The following is a 19,320-nucleotide window of genomic DNA, read 5'->3' on the forward strand; positions in this document are numbered from 1 at the left end:
GGGAGGAAAGGGCACGGCCCAGAGGGCGGGGCACCAGCCTGCCCGACTCCCACAGAAGGTTTGGGCTTGTAACACCCACACGCCCAGAGGGAGCCGGCAGCAATCACACCCAGATGGGGAAATGGCGGGCCTGGAGAGACGGAGCTGGAGACAGACACACAGGCAGGCGCAGGCTCAGGGAGGCCCCAGCCCTGGGGCTTGGGTTAATAAACACCTCCAGCCGCTCGGAGAGGCCCCGCTACCAGGCAGGCCCCCACCCATGGCTTACGCCCCACTAGGAGGGGTGGGGCCGTCCTGCCAGCCAGGACGCCAGTCTCCACTCCCTGTTCTCCACTGACATGATGGGGCAGCCAGGGGACATTCACCCCAGACAACTGGCACAAGGTACATGTGAAAAAGTGGGCAGCACCCAGCTGCTTCCCCAGAGCACGACGCACAGTCTTGCTCTGGGAGCGCCCCATCTTCTTGGGAGGCTCAGAGCTGGAAGCAGTAGGGCGCGCATCACTGGGATCCTCAAAAGATTCTCAGGCCAACTCCAGAGAGGCCAGGACATGCACTGGACGCCCTCCCCCAGGCGCCACCAGTGCTGGCTTTCAGGTGCTGCTAAGCCCAGGCTCCGGCTGAGCCCTGGGAGCCCACTGCACTTGGGTTTCCCAGCTGCCCCTCCCTCTCCCCCAGCACCCCTCTCTGGAAATGGCCCCTGGTGGCTTTTACAAAGTTAGATTGAGTGGCGGACAGTGATGCCAGTTTATTGGCCTTTTCCTTACCTCCAGGGCCAGGGCTGCTGCCTTGCCCTTCTCCGGTGGCCCTCAGGGTCTCAAGACGGGGGTGGATGCTCTGGCTTCTGGGCACTCATTTCACTGGCCCAGCTCAGTCCCGATCAGTACTGAAATCCACAGTCTTGGTGGAAGCAGGGTTTGCGGGGAGCCAGGGGAAGGAAAGGGTTGGGGCACCAGGATGTCCTGGTGGGCCCAGCTGAGGACGGAACACATCCCAGCAGGAGAGAAAGGTCCCAGCAGACTGGGCAGACCAGGGACTGAGGCCTGAGGCTGGCCACATGCCCCAGTGGGACAGGAAAAGTCTTGTGTCCCTTTTGGCTGCATCTAGTGGGCAAGCCCCTGAACTTGGCAGTGTGGGGTACCCAGGAGCCCCCCATTCCTGGAGGAGAAGGGGCTGACAGTGGCGGTCGGGAGGGCAACAGGGGGCCCTGACAGACGGAGTAGCAACGAGGAAACAAAGCAGTCTCCCATGTCCTCCAATTAGTGAGATGGCACCAGAGGTGAGAGGTCACTCAGCCTCCGTCCCCAGCCCCTCCCTCCACTTTATTCCTGGTGACAATTACCTTCTAACCCCTAGTTGCATGCCTGCAATCAACTGTTCTCAGAAAAAGGCCACATGTTTACATGACAGGGCCAGGGGCCAGCTGTTACCACCCCTGCCTCAAGCCCAAGTCAGCACAGCTGCCTTCACCTTTGCGACTGGCCCTTCCTGGGGGCGAGTGGCCACTGACGTGGGGCTCAGCGGGGCAAGATGTTGTCCACCGAGCTGGGCAGGGGAGGGGAACTCTGGGCAGGGGGCAGGCAACAGAAGGCTGAGGTCTGGAACATTGGTACTTCCCCTCTCTGCAGAAGCCCTCCTGGAACTAAATGAGCCCTGCAGGGGCCCCTCACACGCCCCAGAGATTAAGGGCTAACTGATTCACCGCAAGAAAAACAAGAGCTGACTTCCTGGCGTGACTGTCTCACGCTGGATCAAATCAGAGCTGGCTCCCCAGATAAGGGCTGCTGGGCAGCTGGCAGGAGCACCTGGGCTCTGACGTTCCTGCTCAGATGGCAGTGACCGGGTCCCAGGAAGGAAACAGGAGAAAGGATAGCGGCAGAGAAGCGTGGCTCTCTCTGTGCTCTACCTCTGGCCTCTTGCCCTTTGGAGAGAGAAGAGTTGTTCATTTAGAGGGCCAGGATGGGACTGACAGCCCCGATGAAGACCCTTGATGTCCCACATGGAAGCCACAAGCCCTGCTGTGTGTGGCTGTTGAGCGTTTGAAGGTGCTGGGTCCACACAGAGATGTGCTCTATATGTAAAAGTCACAATGGATTTCAAAGACCTACTATGGAAAAACAATGTGAAATATCTCATAAATTTCTTGTATTGATTACATATTGAAATATTTTAGATATATTAAATGAATTTTTATTTTTTGAGACAGGGTCTTGCTCTGTTGCCCAGGCTGGAGTGTGGTGGTCCAATCATATCTCACTGCAGCCTCCAACTCCTGGCCTCAAATGATCCTTCTGCCTCAGCCTCCAGAGTAGCTGGGACTACAGGTGAGCACTACCATGCCCGGCTAATTTTTCTTATTTCTGTAGAGACAAGGTCTCACTATGTTGCCCAGGCTGGTCTTGAACTCCTGGCCTCAAGCAATTCTCCTGCCTTGGCCTCCCAAAGTGCTGGGATTACAGGCCTGAGCCACCATGCCCAGACACAAATATATTTTAAAATTTTGGCCGGGCGTGGTGGCTCACGCCTGTAATCCTAGCACTCTGGGAGGCCGAGGTGGGTGGATCGCTCGAGGTCAGGAGTTCGAGACCAGCCTCAGCAAGAGCGAGACCCCTTTTCTACTAAAAATAGAAAGAAATTATCTGGCCAACTAAAATATATATAGAAAAAATTAGCCGGGTGTGGTGGCACATGCCTGTAGTCCCAGCTACTGGGGAGGCTGAGGCAATAGGATCGCTTAAGCCCAGGAGTTTGAGGTTACTGTGAGCTAGGCTCACGCCATGGTACTCACTCTAGCCAGGGCAACAAAGTGGACACTCTTGTCTCAAAAAAAAAAAAAAATTTTTTTTTTTTTAACATGGCTACTAGAAAATTTAAAAGGACAAATGAGGCTTGCATTTGTGGCTCATGATAGAATTCTATGGGACAGCTCTGACCCAGCAGCCAGACAGGGTTCCCTGACCTTCAGCTTTCCCAGGCCTCGGCCCCTATCATGTCTCCTTGCTTTTTTAAAAAATTTATTTTTTATTTAAATTTTTTTTGAGCTATGTGTAGGAAGACAATGTCCCCCTACCCTGAAGGGCCCAACTTCTTGTCCTGCCCCTGAGGCCCTGATGGGTCCTTCTCCTTGCCTGGCAGTGGCTTCCTCCTCTGTGGATTGAGACGATTGAGATGAAATGACCCCCAGGCTCCCTCACCCTGTGCCAGCTGTGACTGTCAAGGCAGCACTCACTCCTGAGCCTGCAGCCCCAGGCTGACGTGGGCAGCTCACAGCTCACCGTGCCTGCAGCCTGAGCAAAGAGGGCTGATCAGACGGAGCAGTGAGCCTCCCAGCTAGAGGTTGCCAGGCACAGCGGGGCACTCGTGCAGCCACCCACGCAGTGGCCACTTGGCAAGCGTGCCAGGGGTTCAGCCCTTGGAAGCCCACTCTCCTCCAGCTCTGGGGGCTCCTGCAGGGAGGGCATTCTTGCTGCTGAAGCAGATGGTGGCCATTGGCTCCTTTGGGCTGGGAGCTGTAGCTGGCAGGCTCCCACCCGCTCCCTGCTCAGGGAAGGCTTTGCCGTCTCAGGAAATTGCCCTGTTTGTACAAAGCCTCTGCCACTAGACCCTTGGACCGAAGCTGAATGATAACCCCTCCTCGCTCATGCTTCCTTTACTGCCAAGCAGCAGATGTGCCCTCTACTAGCTTGGCCCGGGGAGGACCTGGCCTGGTGGGGAGGGGAGCTAAAGGGATGAACCTCCTCCCACTGTCTGCTGGTACAGGGTTGGGGGGCAGAGGCTGTGGCCCCAGGAATCCGTAGAGCTGTCTGGAGGCGGCTCTTTTGGCTGCAAGTGTGTCAGCATTTCCGACAGGGAGGACTGGCGGGCAGCGGGGCAGCAGATTCTGGTTATTCCTTTTGGGCCTTTTACAGGCAGGGTCTAACAACTAAAAAAAACCAAAAACCCAAAAGACAAAAACCAACCAAACCTTGCCTATGTCAAAAGAGTAGGATTCCCTATATTAAATGGCTCAAGTCCAAGGCTACCTCAGGATGTCTGTCCCTTCCTAGGAACAATCCCCGGGGGACTGGTGCTGGTACAGCCCACTCCTCCCGGCCCCCGCGGCTGCCCAGAGCAAGAGCTGTCCCTGCACTCCAGAAGGCTGCAGCCTGCCCAGTGCTGTCCAGGAACCGCCGGGCCAGGCTCTGGGCCTCTCTGCCACCTTTAAGACATTGGCTATCCTCAATAGCGAGATCTCGCACCTGTGGCCCTACAGTGCACAAGGTCAGGTCTGACAGAGGCAGCCAGCCGTGTCCATGACGAGAACACGGGCCAACAGCAGGGGGACCTCAATAGCAGGGGTTCAGTTGCAACAGGCCCTGGTCACTGGTCTGAGGGAGAAAAAGGTTTGTAAATCAAGCAGACAAAAAGAGCAGAACAGCCCTCATAGCTGAGGGCTCAGCCTGCCTGGTCTCTTTGTTGCCAGGAAATCGGAAAGGGGAGACTGAACTGCCAGGCACATGGGGCAGCTCACTGGACACAACCTGCTGTCCGAACGGCGTTGCTTAGACTCAGGGACTTAGCCCGGGAAGGCGAAGAGGAGGCAAGGCTCACCTCCAAGTCCTGTCACTCTGACTTGGGATCCCAGGCTCAGACCATGCCGAGGGAACCTCCTCAGTATCCAGCTATTGTGAGAAACGTCTCTGTGCATTTTCTTCCTCTCAGCAAGTTTGAGAAACAGATGCCCTGTCTTACTGGGGACGGAGCGTGCTCAGAGGCCAAGCAGCCTGTGCAGGGCCACCGGCCCGCAGCACCGGGACAGGGACGCATGCAGTCGGTGGACCCTGGGCTCCCGCCTTTCTGGCTGCATGGCTCTTCTCGGGCAGGCCTGGGTGGCCGGGCCTCTGCACAGCCGTGGCCCTCCTCATTCCCCAGACAAGACACAGCGGACCTTATCGCGTCTGTGGACCCGGGTACCTGCCTGTAGCAACTGCATTGCTTCCCGTTGGAAGATCCCTGGGGGCAGGTCAGCCTGGCAGAAAGGACGCGGCTCTTCCCCACGTGGTGAGGATTCCTGCGCCCACAGACTGCGCTGCACTCACCAGAGGTGAACAAAACCGTCTGCCGCAGACAGGGACCACAGAGAAACCAGGCTCCCATTTCCAACACCGCTAGAATCCCCAGGGCAAAGGGGTGGCCCCGGGAGAGGAGCAGTGCCCTGACTGCCCTGGAGAAGTTCCCTGCGGCCTCAGCCCGCGGAGCAGTCAGATGGCCGCCGAGGGGCGTTAAGGCAGAGTGAGAATCCTGCTACACAGACGCCAAACAAAAACACCAGGCCACGAGCCTTAGATCACAGACCCTTACAAGCTTGGAAAGGTCCCACAATGGGTCCCAAGTATCCCACCAGTATTCATCATTTGAGATATTTTCTTTAACTTGTACGAAATAAGAGCTCTAGCTGACACTTGTATAGCCCTTAATTGTCCCAGACGGTGCTCACAGCAGAGGCCGGCGACTGTCAACTGCACAGCTTGCCTTCCCAGTCTGCCAGGCAGTGCCCCCGTCTCAGCCCATCCCAGGCTCTGCTCCTGCAGGCAGCCCGACAGGTTAGATTCTTCTAGGTGGTGCTCTCAGGATGCAGGCAGTTTCCAGCTTACTCTCTTTGCTTTGGAACATCGATAAATTTTACAGCTAAATCTGGTTTCCATCTCCTCTGTAGAAACAAGTGTCTTCAAACAAAAACTTAGAACCAACACATATTTTTGCTATCTTTGGATATTTTCCTAGACCTATGAATGTTCCAAGCTTCTCAAGGCTGCAGTGAGCAATGTGCTGTTTAGAATTCTGTGATCAATTAGGTCTTTTGTGTAATTAATGATACCCAGTGTGTGAAAAATTAGCATTGCCACAGTGATGACGGTGAACAGAGCGGTCTCCGCCCCTGGCGACAGACTTCCTCCCCTACTGGGGTGAAGCCGTCACCTCAGCTTTTGGGAGGACAGACCTGGCTCTGGTCCAGGGTCACTGTGGGCTGAGGGCGCACTGCCATCACAGGCTGTCACCCTCAAGGCCACTGTGACAGGCTCAGGTTGCCACCAGGAGAAGGAGACGGGAACCAAGCTTTGTGTTTCATTTCAAAGAGGGAATCCAAGACTTCTCACTTGATTTAATGTAAAACCAGAGAGGAGACAGTACATCAAAACAATGTCTGAAAAGAGGAACAAACCCACAGACGGAGCCGAGAAGGCCAGCGCGGCCCTCTGCTGCCTCACGGCTCCTGGGACCCTGACTCACCAGGGCAGGCTGCGTTTCTCCAGCTCGGTCCCATCACCACCCAACAGATAAGGGCATAGAAACTATTCGGCAGCAGAGCCCAGGCAGTATAAAGAGCCTGAAAGAAGCTTCTCCTCTGTTGATACTGAGGTAGACTCTTCCAGGGCCAGAACCTGCTGACAGCACTAGAGTCTGTCCCAGAGGAGGGACAGGAGGACAAGATCCACTTGAAACAAAGTGCAGATCACTGAGGCACGAGTGATCTCACGTGCATCTCCTGCTCCATGGGAAGGCAGGACTGCGTGGCCCCCTAAGTGTGCTGTGTAAACCACCCAGCAAATAGTGTGCCGGGCCCGGGGGCAGTGAGGGCCTGACTTGGAACCATTCCCATCACAGGCAGAGCTACTTCCTGGAGTAGAGGACAGGATGGGGTCCTGCTTTTGGTGCTCCGTCCCCCGTGACAGAGCCTGCTCAATGTCCAGGGGTCCTATGATAAGGGCTGTGGGTGCTAACCGGAGACCTCTGCCCTGCCAGGTCTGTCTCCTGCTGTAAACATGTGCTTTTAATACTAAACAGCATCACTGGCTGATAAAGGCGGGAACACTGGGAGGAGCAGAATCCCAGAGTGGCCAAAGCACTAAGCAATTCGAAATGAAAAGGCGCGATCCAGTGATCTGCTTCCTCATCTCCATTGTTTGGACTCTGGATCCCCAGGCACCAGTGCTCTAGCGTGGGGGGTGGGTGCAAGGGCAGTGAGCAAGACAAAGGGACATCCTCCAAGGAAGATGAGGACAGAGGGAGCCAGATCCCTAAGGAACCCCCCGCCCTGCTCCCCTCACAGCGCCACACACCCTGGCACAAGGCAGACGGGAGACTGGGGCCTGGAATTGGGTTCTCAGAGCTGGAGTACGGCACAGCTGTCACCACAGAGAACGACCTGGGAGGAGGGTGGGGATAAGAATGAAGCCCCTCAACCTCCCCTCTGCCCATCAGAAGCACTGACCTGATCAAAACCCAGGACCTCAACCTGAGACCAGCCTTATGGCACATCTTCAAGGGGAGGGAGGGAAGGAGGATGCTCCTAAATTGTATGGCACAAATGAGGAAACTTCCAATTAAAAATAAGTCAGCTTCCTGGGGCTCTTTGACCCAAAGCAAATCCTGGAGAAGAGATCCCTTCCCGAGCTTCTCGAGGTTCCTTGTCAACACACAACTGACAAGTCCAATTTGTCTTCCCACCATCCCTTTTAGCTCCTGCCATCCCTTCCTGAAACTTGCTGGGAAAACGGCACAGCCATGAGCACAGTGGGATTCCATCTTGAAGTAATGCTCTCAGATCTTTAATCGTATGGCCTTCCCTGCAAGCCAAATAGTAGTCTGATGTCTGACACATCTAAGCCAACTTATTTTTTTTGAGACAGGGTCTCGCTCTGTCACCTAGGCTGGAGTGCAGTGGCTTGATCACAGCTGACTACAGCCTCCAACTCCTGAGTTCAAGTGATCCTCCTGCCTCAGCCTCCCGAGTAGCTGAGACTACAGGCGCTCACCACCATTCCCAGCTGATTTTTTAATTTTTTGTGGAGAGAGGGTCTTGCTGTTGCTCAGGCTGGCCTTGAACTCCTGGGTTCAAGCAAGCCTCCTGCCTTGACCTTCCAAAGTGCTAGGATTACGGGTGTGAGCTACCATGCCCGGCCTAAGCCAATATTTCTCATGGTGGATTTTCTTTCCTATGGGACAAGTGAGTTTTGATCTCCAAAGGGACTCAGAGGTGTCAGGTACATCTCATGTTTAAATCACTTTTATTCTTTGCTTTCTTACATTGCTTTTGGACTTCTATTATTGATGTTATAATAGAAATAAAAAGGATGACTAAACGGAAAAAAGGGTAAGGAAGGAGATTGATTAAATTGTAATGGCTGCTAAAAACTAGACTGGGATGGGAACTCTTTTTAAAAACAGTGCCTCTAACACATCCGAATCTGGCATCAGTCTTGCCCAGTTGCCAGGAAGTCAGGACACACTTGACCTCATGGGGATGAGGTCATACAACCAGGTCCCCGAGGAGAGAAGAGGGACGAACATGAGGGAGGGCATGTAAAAAATGGGCACAGTCTCCACCATCTTTGCCTTTAATATAAGATTTGGTTTCATCATTTCTGAGCGTAACATATTTCTTCTAAAAATAGAGCTCTCTGCTTGTTCTGAAACTTCTTAGCATTTGCTTGGAGGTGAAGGGGAATCCAGGCTGACTGTAATTCTGGGGGTGACGTTGCCAATGTTTCAGTCATAGACAAACTGTTCAAGGGATTCTGGATGCTCACAGCAAAGATGAGTTCCCTTCAAATCCATGGTACTGAGGAAACTTGACACAACGTTGCGAGGCCCCATCCATGCCTGGTGTGGACTCCTGAATGCATTACTAACCGACGGGAATCAGTCATGGCTCACAGCGGCCCCTCTCACAGGAGGTGCAGGAGACAGAACGACCCTGAACACACCTACCAGAAGACGACAGGGTGCCCTCCTAATACACCGGTTAAGAATGTAAGCGCGCACACACACACGCGAGACATAGGAACGCAGGGCTGAAGATGTTAAACTCCCACCCTGGACCACTGCAGACCTGGATTTAATGTCATGGAACTTGCTGGGATTTTCTCAAAATACAGATTAAGAGCTGGATCTCCCCCTGCCCCCGAGGAAGGGCCTGGTTAGCTCCTGAATCCAAAGATGCCCTTGATGTATCCAGTGAGGCCACTCTTGGTCTTCTGCTCTAACTTGTCCTCAAGGGGTGGGAAAGCCACGTGGTTGAGGGCCAGGTCAAAGAACAGAGGCTTGCAAGGGATGGGCTGGAAGCCTGGTGGGAAGTGCACAAGGTTGGCTTGTTTGGTGACGAGGGAAGGGTCCAGGCAGAATGTCTCAAACCGTTCAACCAGAGGCTGGAAGTCAAATCAAAGGGAGGGATCTGGGTGTTAACCACAGAAGACTCTCGGTGGAACATTCACTATTTGCCGAGTCCCAGTTTGGTGCTGTACGTGTGCCATCTCATCCGATCCCCACGATCTCCCACCTGATAGGCTAGAGTCACTGAAAGCCAGAGCGAGCCAGGCTGGGATCGGGGTAGACGGCCGTTGGACCCACAAGCTAGAGCTCTACCCAGGGGTGCTACACTACACAGTGACGGGTTCCTCAGCCTTCTTATCTGGGATGAGCTAGAGTCAGGGGTGGGGAACTGTGGCCTTAAGGTCACAGTGGCCCCCCAGATCCACAAGTGCAGCCCCTTGACCAAATCCAAACTTCACAGAACAAATTCCCTTTAAAGTGTAATTTATACTTTATACAGGCAGCTTTCAGGTCTTTGAATAAGAGAAGGGAGGGAAGTGGGGGTTTCCTTAGAAATTAAGGGTCCACTGCTCTACAAACGAGTACATGTTCCTAATGAGCTACTAATCCTACTTTTTATTCCTCAAAAGCCACAGCCCCGACATACCTTATTGTCCTTGACTTGGGAGGAAGTCTCTGTTTGATGGGAGTCATTGGCATCTGAAAGTTTCACAGAGATTCAGTGAGAACAGGATTTAGCACACAGCAGCAACAAATGAAGCCTGTCACATACATGGCTTCCAAATCCCAAGAGCAAAGATCACCAGGAGGTGGGGAGTCAGCCCTCTCCCTCCTGGGTCCAAATTCTGTTGAGATGTGGTGTAAACAGACAATAAATCCCAGCTCCAATGCTGTCAGCCCAGTGAAACCAGCACAGTGGGATGGAAGGCAGTTACCAGGGAGAAGAGACAATACAATAGTGTTTCTCTAAATCCTCCTACACGAGTCGATGCCTAACGTGGCACGGGGCTCACCGAGAATGGCAGCGGCCTGCAGGGAGCACTTCTCTGACCGCACTTGAGTGATGAGCTCTTGCACGTCAGGCAGGTCCTGAAACGATTCAGAAAACGTGTTCTCCCAAGCCAGCGCCAGCTCAGAGAAGCACACCAGGCTGACCTGAGTGAAGCGACCCCACTGGTATTTTCACAGGATTTTAGACTTTTTAAACAGCTCTCCCTATTAAAGCAAACAAAAAAAGCTATCCTGCTTTAAATGGGAAAAGCTATGCCATGGCTTAGTAATAATGCCTGGAAACAGTGACGATGATAATGAAAATGTAAATACATTTATCATACACTAAACGTATTATGTGCCAGGCATTATTCCAAGCAATTCACACAATCGCTAATTTACTCTTCTCAATAATCTTGAGGCAGTTTGCACTCCCATTTTACAGATGAGGAAACCGAAGCAGGGAGAGGTTAAATCAAGTGCCAGTCACACTCCCCCTGTGGTAGCAGAGCTGAGATTCAGAACCAGGTCGCTGGTTCAAGGGCTTAAGTTCTTACCCGCCACATCCCACTGCTTCTCCAAGGGGTATACAGTTCTCCTGGCCTCAGTCTTTTACCGTGCACGGTGGGAATGATCTGATAAGATCTGAATACCACAGAATCCTTCATGCCTCCATTCTCTGACACTTTCCCCCAAACCATTGAGCACGTGAGGTCAGATGGGTATTTGTAAACTGCCTCTTTCTCCTCTCCTGAGATGACACCTCACTGTGGTGATGCTGCTGCCACACCCACCCCCTCCTTCCTATCTCTCTGCCTTTGCTTGAGGCTCCCTTGCTTCTTTTGTATTCGTACATGGGCTCCCGCATGCAAGTCTGTGGCTGCAACAAAACCACAAGCTCTCTGAAGGCAGAAACCAGGCTTCTACTCTATCCCTCCTGGGCCAACAGCAAGGGCTCTATCAGCAACAGTGCTCACACACTGGCAGAGACTACATTAATAATAATAACCTCAGTTTGCTTTTTTAAACAGTCTCTACTTGTAAAATATACATGGATTCCTTGGACTAGCCAATGTTTTAATAATCTCTACATCATCACAGCAGACTACAAGCTTAAGAAGCTAGTTGTCATTCAACAATCAGTAAAATAAAGCAAACCCTCCACTGCTGTACTTAACATCAGAAATTCTTTTTTTTTTTTTTTTTGTTTTTTTGAGACAGAGTCTCACTCCATTGCCCTGAGTGTTGTGGCGTCAGCCTAGCCCACAGCAACCTCAAATTCCTGGGCTCAAGCAATCCTCTTGCCTTGGCCTCTCAGAGTGCTAGGATGACATGCATGAGCCACCTCGCCCGGCCACCATCAGAAATTCTTAAGCCTCAGTGGACACCCAAATCACCTGGGGGTTTTGTTAAAATGCAGGTTCTGACTCTGGAGGCCCCAGGTGGGGCCTGAGAGTCTGCATTTCTAGCAAGCCCCCCAAAGCTGCCGCGGGGCTTGGGCACACACTATGCAGGAAGGCCTCACCAGTGGTTCTCAACTTTGCTGTACATTAGAATCACTGCGGGCTTTTAAAAATCCCAGTGCCCATTCTAGACCACCCAGAACCAATGAGAACCAGAATCTCTGGGGGTGGGACCCAGACATTCATCTTTTTTAAATCTTCCCAGGCAATTTTAACATGTAGCCAAGTCTGAGAACAGTACTTCAGGATTTTTAGGTTTTTTTTGGAGGGGAGATAGGGCCTCGCTGTGTTGCCCTGGGTAAAGTGCAGTGGTGTTGTTATAGTTTGCTGCAACCACAAACTCCTGGGCTCAAGTGATCCTCCTGCCTCAGCCTCCCAAGTAGCTGGGACTATAGGCATGTGCCACCATCCCTGGCTAATTTTTCTATTTTTTGTAGAGACACGGTCTTGCTGTTGCCCAGGTTGGTCTCAAACTCCTGGGCTGAAACGATCCTACTGCCTCTATAATCCCAGAGTGCTAGGATTACAGGGTTTTTTTCTTTTAAAACAGAGAAATGGCTTTCCTTCTTCCTGTCTCAATCCTCCTCAGGCGTGGAGCACAGCCATGAGTTACACAGCCTGCAGCTCCCGGGCAGCCAGGGGAAGCCAGCCTGAGCAGGAGCCCAGCTGCTATGCCCTCTGCAGCTCATTCCATGACCTCCTCGGGCTTAGAAACAAGGAGAGGTCAAGGTCTCACCTTTAGGCTGTTCTTGAAGGCTCCAGCATCGGAATTTACTTCATTTGCATATTTCAGGACTCTATCATATAGGATAAGGGCTTCACTCCACTTCTTCACCAACACGTAGGACTGAGCAATGAAAAAACACCTAAGGGAGAGGGGAAAGGAGCCAAAGCATTCTAAAGCAACCAGTACTCAAGATCAAGGCTTTCCCTGCAGACTGGGCTAAACTTTACATTGGACAATAGGTTTCTAAACTCAAGAGCACTACATGGGAGACCCTTGCCCCGTAAATGTTCAGGTTTGCTCAGCTAACCTGCAGACTCTTCCCAGCAATCAGAGATGACGATGTAGGTCTAAGACTGAGCCACTGTCTTTTACTTACTGGCTGACTCTGCAAAGAAGGGGCAGTTTCCAAAATGGGTCAAGGACAGGCAAGAAGGCAGAATGTTGTCTGGCTCAAATATAAATCCCACCTACCCCTGTCTACACATCCAAGTCCTAATCGTTCATCTCTGCTCATCTCTTTTCCAAAAACCAAACCCAAAGTTTATTTCTAACTGAAGTTCCTCTACTGGGCTCAGCACAGCCTGGGCGCTGCTGGCCCTTGACAGGACCGAGGAGGCCACATGAGTGAAGACGGGGCACCCTGGAGAGCCAGAGCGCACTGGGGTGTGAGGGCCAGAAAAGGGTATGAATGCATGTGGCTCTACTCTGCCATTCTGGCTACACCTCCATCTTGCTACACAGCCTCCTTCCAGTTTAAAAATAATATCATTCATTTAAGTAACTGAGAAGTTGAGCTTTATCCCAATTCAGTTCAAGTTCCCTAAATTGGCCACTCTGGTTCTGTTAATTAACACCCTTTTTAGTGCTTGTCCCTTTTCCATGGGAAGGGGGGAGGAGAGAGGAAGACAAGTTTAATGTGGGTGCACTCCGACTGCCTGACCTACACAAAGAGTACACGAGGTGCACTGGACACTACTGGCCGCAACCTTTAGTAGACATTTTCCTTGAACACACTGGGCTCACTATTCTCTGATGACGGGCAGGCGACCACACAGTCCAGGGCTGGTGATCCCATCTTCCATGGGACAGGACAAGGTCCAGTGCAGACAGAGGAAAGCCCTGCCCGTCCCATGGTGTTACCTGTAAGCCTTGTACACCAGCGTCTTGAGGCCTATCTCCTTCTGGAAGGCTTTGTCCTCCTCTAAGCCAGGAAGCTGGAGCAATTCCACCAAATTCTGTATGACAGATGCAACAAGAAAATTCATGAAAGACCTCAGATTGAGTTTCTGAAAGAAGACCTTACAGTCTGTGAAATGTGACTTGGCAGAAGTCACACCTGGCGTGGCCTCTGTTCCCCTCGCTAATACAGAAAGCCTATTTGTCCTTTATAACTCAACTCACATTTCACCCACCTTCAGACACATCTCGGACTTTCCCAGCTGGAAGGGAACTCTTCCAGCTCTGAACTTTTACCTCAGAGGAGCCTACTTGTTTGGCACCTACACGGATGCCTTGTGTATATCTTGAAATCTTACTAACTGACAAACTCGTGGGGCCGAGACAGTGTGGACTCAGGTGCTCCACAGCACCTGGGAGGGTATCGTACACAGGTGAAGCATGCAGTGAATACCTGTGGATTTACTAGTCTCTACACATCGACACATCTGAAATACAGGGGCTCACAGACTGAACTAATACAAGACCTTTGTCTTTTACCCAGCTGCTAACAGCTCCTGGTTGTCACAGCTGTTTTATTATGCGGAGTTAAGCCATTTTGTGTCCAACACAGGCAAAGGACAGGGGTTTTCCCAGTCCTCAAGGTTCACCTGTAGAATGATGTCATAGAGCCGGATCAGGTCCTGGGGCCGGGGGGAGCGCTTGCTGTCATCTTCTGGCTGCTGCTGCAGCAGGGCTTTCTGCAGACCTTTGGCCATGTTCTCATTGCGCTTGATCGCTGTCGACAGCTTGATGTAAGTCAGATAGCTGGAATGTACCACATGTCAGCTCCAGTTATGCTCAGAAAAGCTGAGATGCTGGGAAGAGCTCTGCATGATGAGTTGGGACTGACCAAGGGGAAGTGTGGGGATGAGGGTGTGTCACACAGCAGGGCCATTTGGCCTGGGCTTCAAGGGACCCTCAATTTGGCTGCTATTTGGTAGCAAATTCACAGGGGACCAGCACGAGACTTTATCACTAAATCTGACGTTAGCTTGAATTACATCCTCTGTAACTTTCGTCAAGAGCCACAGAGTTACTAATTTCAGAGGATGCTGTTAGTCCTTAAGATGGCCCGAGGATGATGAGCCAGTCTCGGGAGCAAGGACTAGTTCCCTGCCTAGCCCACACTAGAAGGACTGCGTGCTCCCATTATAATTGCTCCTGCTCATCTGACAACCTTCTCGTTTCAGAAAACACCAAGGTACAGTCTCTTCAGATGGTGACGCACACTAACCATGTGTATGTACTTAAGAGACTAACTGTGCCACCTGGGAAGTCCCTTTAAAATTAGTGGATAAAAACATGGTAACTGCTTAAACATCTGTGAAAAGCACTTATGCCTCTAGATCCCCACCCTACTCTGGCGCAAGACTGGAGACCACCCCGTGAAGGGGATACAAAAGATGCCTGTCTGTGGACAGGGGATCCAGGCACAGCTGAATCCAGGGCTCCATAATGACCAAGGGGACTGTCGAGTTAAGCACTGACCTGCTGCCCTTATCTCTACACAATTTCCTATCTCTACACACTAGGCCAGTGTGTTCCAGGGATCTGACCATGCCAGGAGAAACTTCAAGATTCTGGAGTTGGGGTCCTTTGTGGAAGGGCAGAGCCAGACACTCACAGTGAGGCCCGCACACCTGAGTGGAGCTCCCACCTGACAAGCCTCATTCCTCAACAGGAGTCCCTGACCAAGGATCACCCGACATCTAAGGAAAACCTCTAACAAGAAAGAGGCCAAAACCAAGAGGGGACAAATAAGCAACCTGGAGGAACCAGACTCTGCAGGGAGAAGAAAACTTCAAGAAAACTATTGTTATTATAATAATCCCAGAAAGATGAGGGAAGACTTTACAGTTGTGAAATTAGAACAAGACATTATATTTTTAAAAATAATATTCAAAGAACCCAAATGAACCCTTTAGATGGTATCAGAAATGAGAAGGCCTGTGTAGGGGTGGGATGGGGGTGGGTGAGACAGGACAGCAGCGGGGGGTGCACGGAAGGACCACATCCCCAGATCCAGACGCAGCAACAGACACGTCATTTATATGGACATGAGTACCAAAAGAATTTGTTAGAAGAATCAGAAGTGGCTGCTTCTGAGAAATAGGAGAGAATATCATGAGATGGATTTTCCTAAAAAGCTCTGCAGAAAAATCAGACTCTCAAAGTAACTATTATACACACAAGTGATAGAGGAATTCAGACACAACTTTACAAAGTTTTATTAAAATACAAAAGCTACCTGATTCTTCATTCATCAACTTACCCCAAAGCTGGTCTTCGATCCTAACTGAAATTCATGATCCTGACATTTTTCCACCTTAAGGTGGAAAAATGGATCCAAGGGCAAAGCCTTCAAAATTTCAGTTTCCTAAGCCTTGTTGAGGTTTCAAAGAGTCTTTTGAAGGTAAGGAAGTTAGAGTAACTCCTGACTATTTGTGGCTGTTAACTACAAACATACCATTTAACCTCCTGGAGCCTCATCTTTCTCCCCAGGTTGTTGAAACAGGTAACATTCAAGGGCCACTCTTGCTACATACTCTAGGCAGCCAAGTCCCCTGGCAGTCACTCTGACATTTGCACAGAACAAAATTCCTTAAGAATGGAGATTAAGGGCAAAGAAGGGAATATGTGTGGTTTTGTTTTTCTAAAACTACGGAGAGGGGCAGGGGGATGGCTAAGGACATTGTTAGGTTCACCATACAAATGACAAGCAGTGACTAAGAAATCAAAATTTCGAGGTCAGATAGAAAGAGAATCTGATGAGAAGTGGAGTTTTCCCAACCAAGTAACAATCTTTCTCTATGGTACATTCCAAAAAATACCACTCTTCCTCTTTTCTTCTGTGAAACAAAAGAAGGATTCACTTTTTTTTTTTTAAAAGACAGGGTCTTCCTCTGTCCCCCTGGGCTAGCTCACTGCAGCCTCAAACTCCTGGGCTCAAGTGATCCTCCTGCCTCAGCCTCCCGAGTACAAGTGTGCATCACCACACCTAGCTAATTTTTTGTAGAGACAGGGAGTTACTCTTGCTCAGGCTGGTCTCAAACTCCTGACCTTAAGTGATTCTCCCATCTCAGCCTCCCAAAGTACTAGGATTACAGGTGTGAGCCACCGCACCTGGCCAGGACTTACCTTTTTAAAAAATGAAATTTGACAAAGTGATTTAAAAATGTATACGAAAGAACAAAGAGATAAGAATAGTCACGATACACCCAAGGAAAAACCTGATGAGAACTTGCTCTATCAGATGTTAAGATTGGGCACAAAGTTAGAACAATTCATTGTGCCCATCCAAGTACAGACACATAGATCAATAGAGCAGAAGAGAGTCCAGCAAAAGCACGAGGAGCAGACGGGCCACAAGCCCAACAGAGCCGGCACTGCGACCAGCGGGAGAGGATGGAGCAGTCAATCAATTGTACTGGAACAATCCATTATCCTCACGGAAAAAAGCGAAGCAGATCCTTACTTTATACAAACTCCAGATGGAATTAAACTTAAACACGAAAGAGACAACTTTGAAACATTCAGAACAAACAGAATAACTTTCAGAGCTTGGCACTGGGAAGGAGCGTGACTAGCTCTAGAAGAAGGGGAGGAATGAAACAAAGGAGGAGCCACAGGGAGCTTCCAACACTGGTGTGTTCTAGTTCTGAAGCTATGTAAAAATCTTAAATTAGATACATTAAAATAATATGCAAATGTATATATAGTTTTATATGATGAAATGCATGTATGTGCATTAGTATTATTATATATTAGGAAATTATTAATTAAAATGTACAAAACATTATATACTCTTTTGTTCCAATGATATATTTCGTAATATTAAAAAGTAGAAAAATTACAATAACCCTTACCTGTGCAGGTATTGAAGATTAGACACCTTTCCTGACTCCCCTTCAAGGGTGTAATCTCTCTGTTTCTGCAGAAAGTGAAAAAGGTAAAAACTAAAACAGCTGATCCTACCCTTGGCTCTGACCACCTCATTCAAAGGTGTGGTCCCCAAAGTGCCCTGAACATAGATGTAGACTGTAGTAAGTTAGGGGTCCTCAAATAACAAAGATGTACTTGACATATTACAGAATGACAGGGTCATTCAGTTGCCAACACCGCCTAAAAACTGGCCTCAAGTAAGAAAATTCAGAGTAATGACCAGTTGAAGTTTTTTGTCCACTCTTCCCAGTTCTAATCTTAAAACATTAAAAACAGGCATTCCACAGTCCATGGCTCCATGTTAGGGACTGTGGCTTAAGCCTGAGTGACACCTGCTGTGCCCTTGTGCTATCAGAGCTTGCCTTTTGTGGCTGGCTGAAAAATGGCCTCCAACAATGTCCACATCCTAACTTCCATGGAATCTGTGAAGATGTTACCTTACATGATAAAAATACTTTGCAGATGTGATTAAGTTAGGGATCCTTGGTTATCTTGGATTATCTAGATGGGCCCAATGTAATTACAGGGTCCTCAGAAGAGGGACACAGATAGGTCAGAGATTGAGAAGATGTAGGGGTAGAAGCAGAGGGCAGAGAGGAGAGAAGACAGTGGGCCCCTGGCTTTGAAGATGGAGGAAGGGGCCACCAGTCAAGGACAGCAGAAGTGCACTCTCTGGAACACTGGGAAAGGGTTCTCCTAGTTCCCCCAGGGCTTCCAACAGGAACACAGCGCTGGGAAGCCGCTTTTAGATTTCTGACTTCCACAAGTGTGAGATAATAAATTTATGTTGTTTTAAGCCATTAAGTTTGTGGTAATATTACTGCAGCAACAGGAAATGAATGCATCTTTGTATCACCATATTCATCACGTTCTGTGAGGCATCTCCCCGACTGCTGTGAAGTTTAGGTGAGTGATAGTGACGGAGGCTAGGGACCTGCGTTAAGTGGATGAGGGGAAGCATGGTACGTACAGGCAGCCGAATGGGAGAAGGAAGCAGGCGACTACCTAGAGAAAGCAGTGATTTTTAAAAGAAACATTTATATTCAAGGTACTGTGGCAGGTGATGAAAAAAATATATAGTTGCTTAAATTAAGATGTTTACGATCTTGGGGAAAATATAACCAAAAGGTAAATATAAAACAAGGAACAAAACGCTAAAAGGCAACACCTGAAGTTCTTGTTTACTGGGTACTGAGTTTCCATTCTATAAGATGAAGAGTTGGGGAAATGCTGGTGCTGATGGCTGCATGGCATTATGAATGCATTTTAATACCACTGAACTGCACGTGCAAAATGGTGGTAGTTTTGTTATGTGTATTTTACCACAATTTAAAAAATAATAAATTTTTAAAAAGAGGCAATACTTGATTAACTATCAAACAAAAATTATAGCTGCAAGTATCCGATATTTAGAAAATACAGAGATCTTTGTGGGCTAGGATGATTGTAGGCATGCTTTTCGGAGATGATAAGCTATGAGCTGGGCCTTGAAAAACAAGGTGGGGCTTGGATAGGTGAAAAGGGAGAGGAAAAGATTACCCAGGTGTGAGGAGGGAAAGGAAGAATGACAGTAGTATGATAAACGCACTCAGGAGGGAAAGGCATATTCAGACCACGCTAAGCAGAACAGCTGGAGGCAGAGGACTCAGAAGGATGTAGCAGAGTGATATGCTGGACACAGACTGGGGAAGGCCTGTAAACCAGCCGAAGGAGTTTAAACCATGTTTGCTAGGCCAGTGGTCTCTAAAGTGGGGCACATAAAACCTAAGGAGTGTGGGTATAAGAAGAAAATTTGAACTTGTATTTATATTTATCTAATTTTAAAAACTTTATTTCAATGTATTTTATATATTACAAATCAGTTGTTGAATAATAAAGTATATAATT

General features: G+C 49.7%; 1 protein-coding gene across 1 annotated transcript in view; it reads right to left on the minus strand.

The window, feature by feature from the left end:
• Positions 1-8,362: 8,362 nt before the first annotated feature.
• The window catches only part of SRP68 (signal recognition particle 68), a 36,450-nt gene continuing 25,492 nt past the window's right edge, over positions 8,363-19,320 (minus strand). Inside the window, exons 10-16 of the mRNA XM_045525721.1 lie at positions 17,358-17,422; positions 14,100-14,256; positions 13,414-13,508; positions 12,283-12,412; positions 10,107-10,182; positions 9,740-9,792; positions 8,363-9,188 (exon numbers count right to left, since the gene is read on the minus strand). Coding sequence (XP_045381677.1) covers positions 8,961-9,188; positions 9,740-9,792; positions 10,107-10,182; positions 12,283-12,412; positions 13,414-13,508; positions 14,100-14,256; positions 17,358-17,422 — 804 coding nt within the window. The 3' untranslated portion in view covers positions 8,363-8,960. The remainder of the gene's footprint in view (positions 9,189-9,739; positions 9,793-10,106; positions 10,183-12,282; positions 12,413-13,413; positions 13,509-14,099; positions 14,257-17,357; positions 17,423-19,320) is intronic.

The sequence above is a fragment of the Lemur catta genome, chromosome 15 (genome assembly GCF_020740605.2).
Source record: "Lemur catta isolate mLemCat1 chromosome 15, mLemCat1.pri, whole genome shotgun sequence".
Taxonomy (NCBI): Eukaryota; Metazoa; Chordata; class Mammalia; order Primates; family Lemuridae; genus Lemur; species Lemur catta.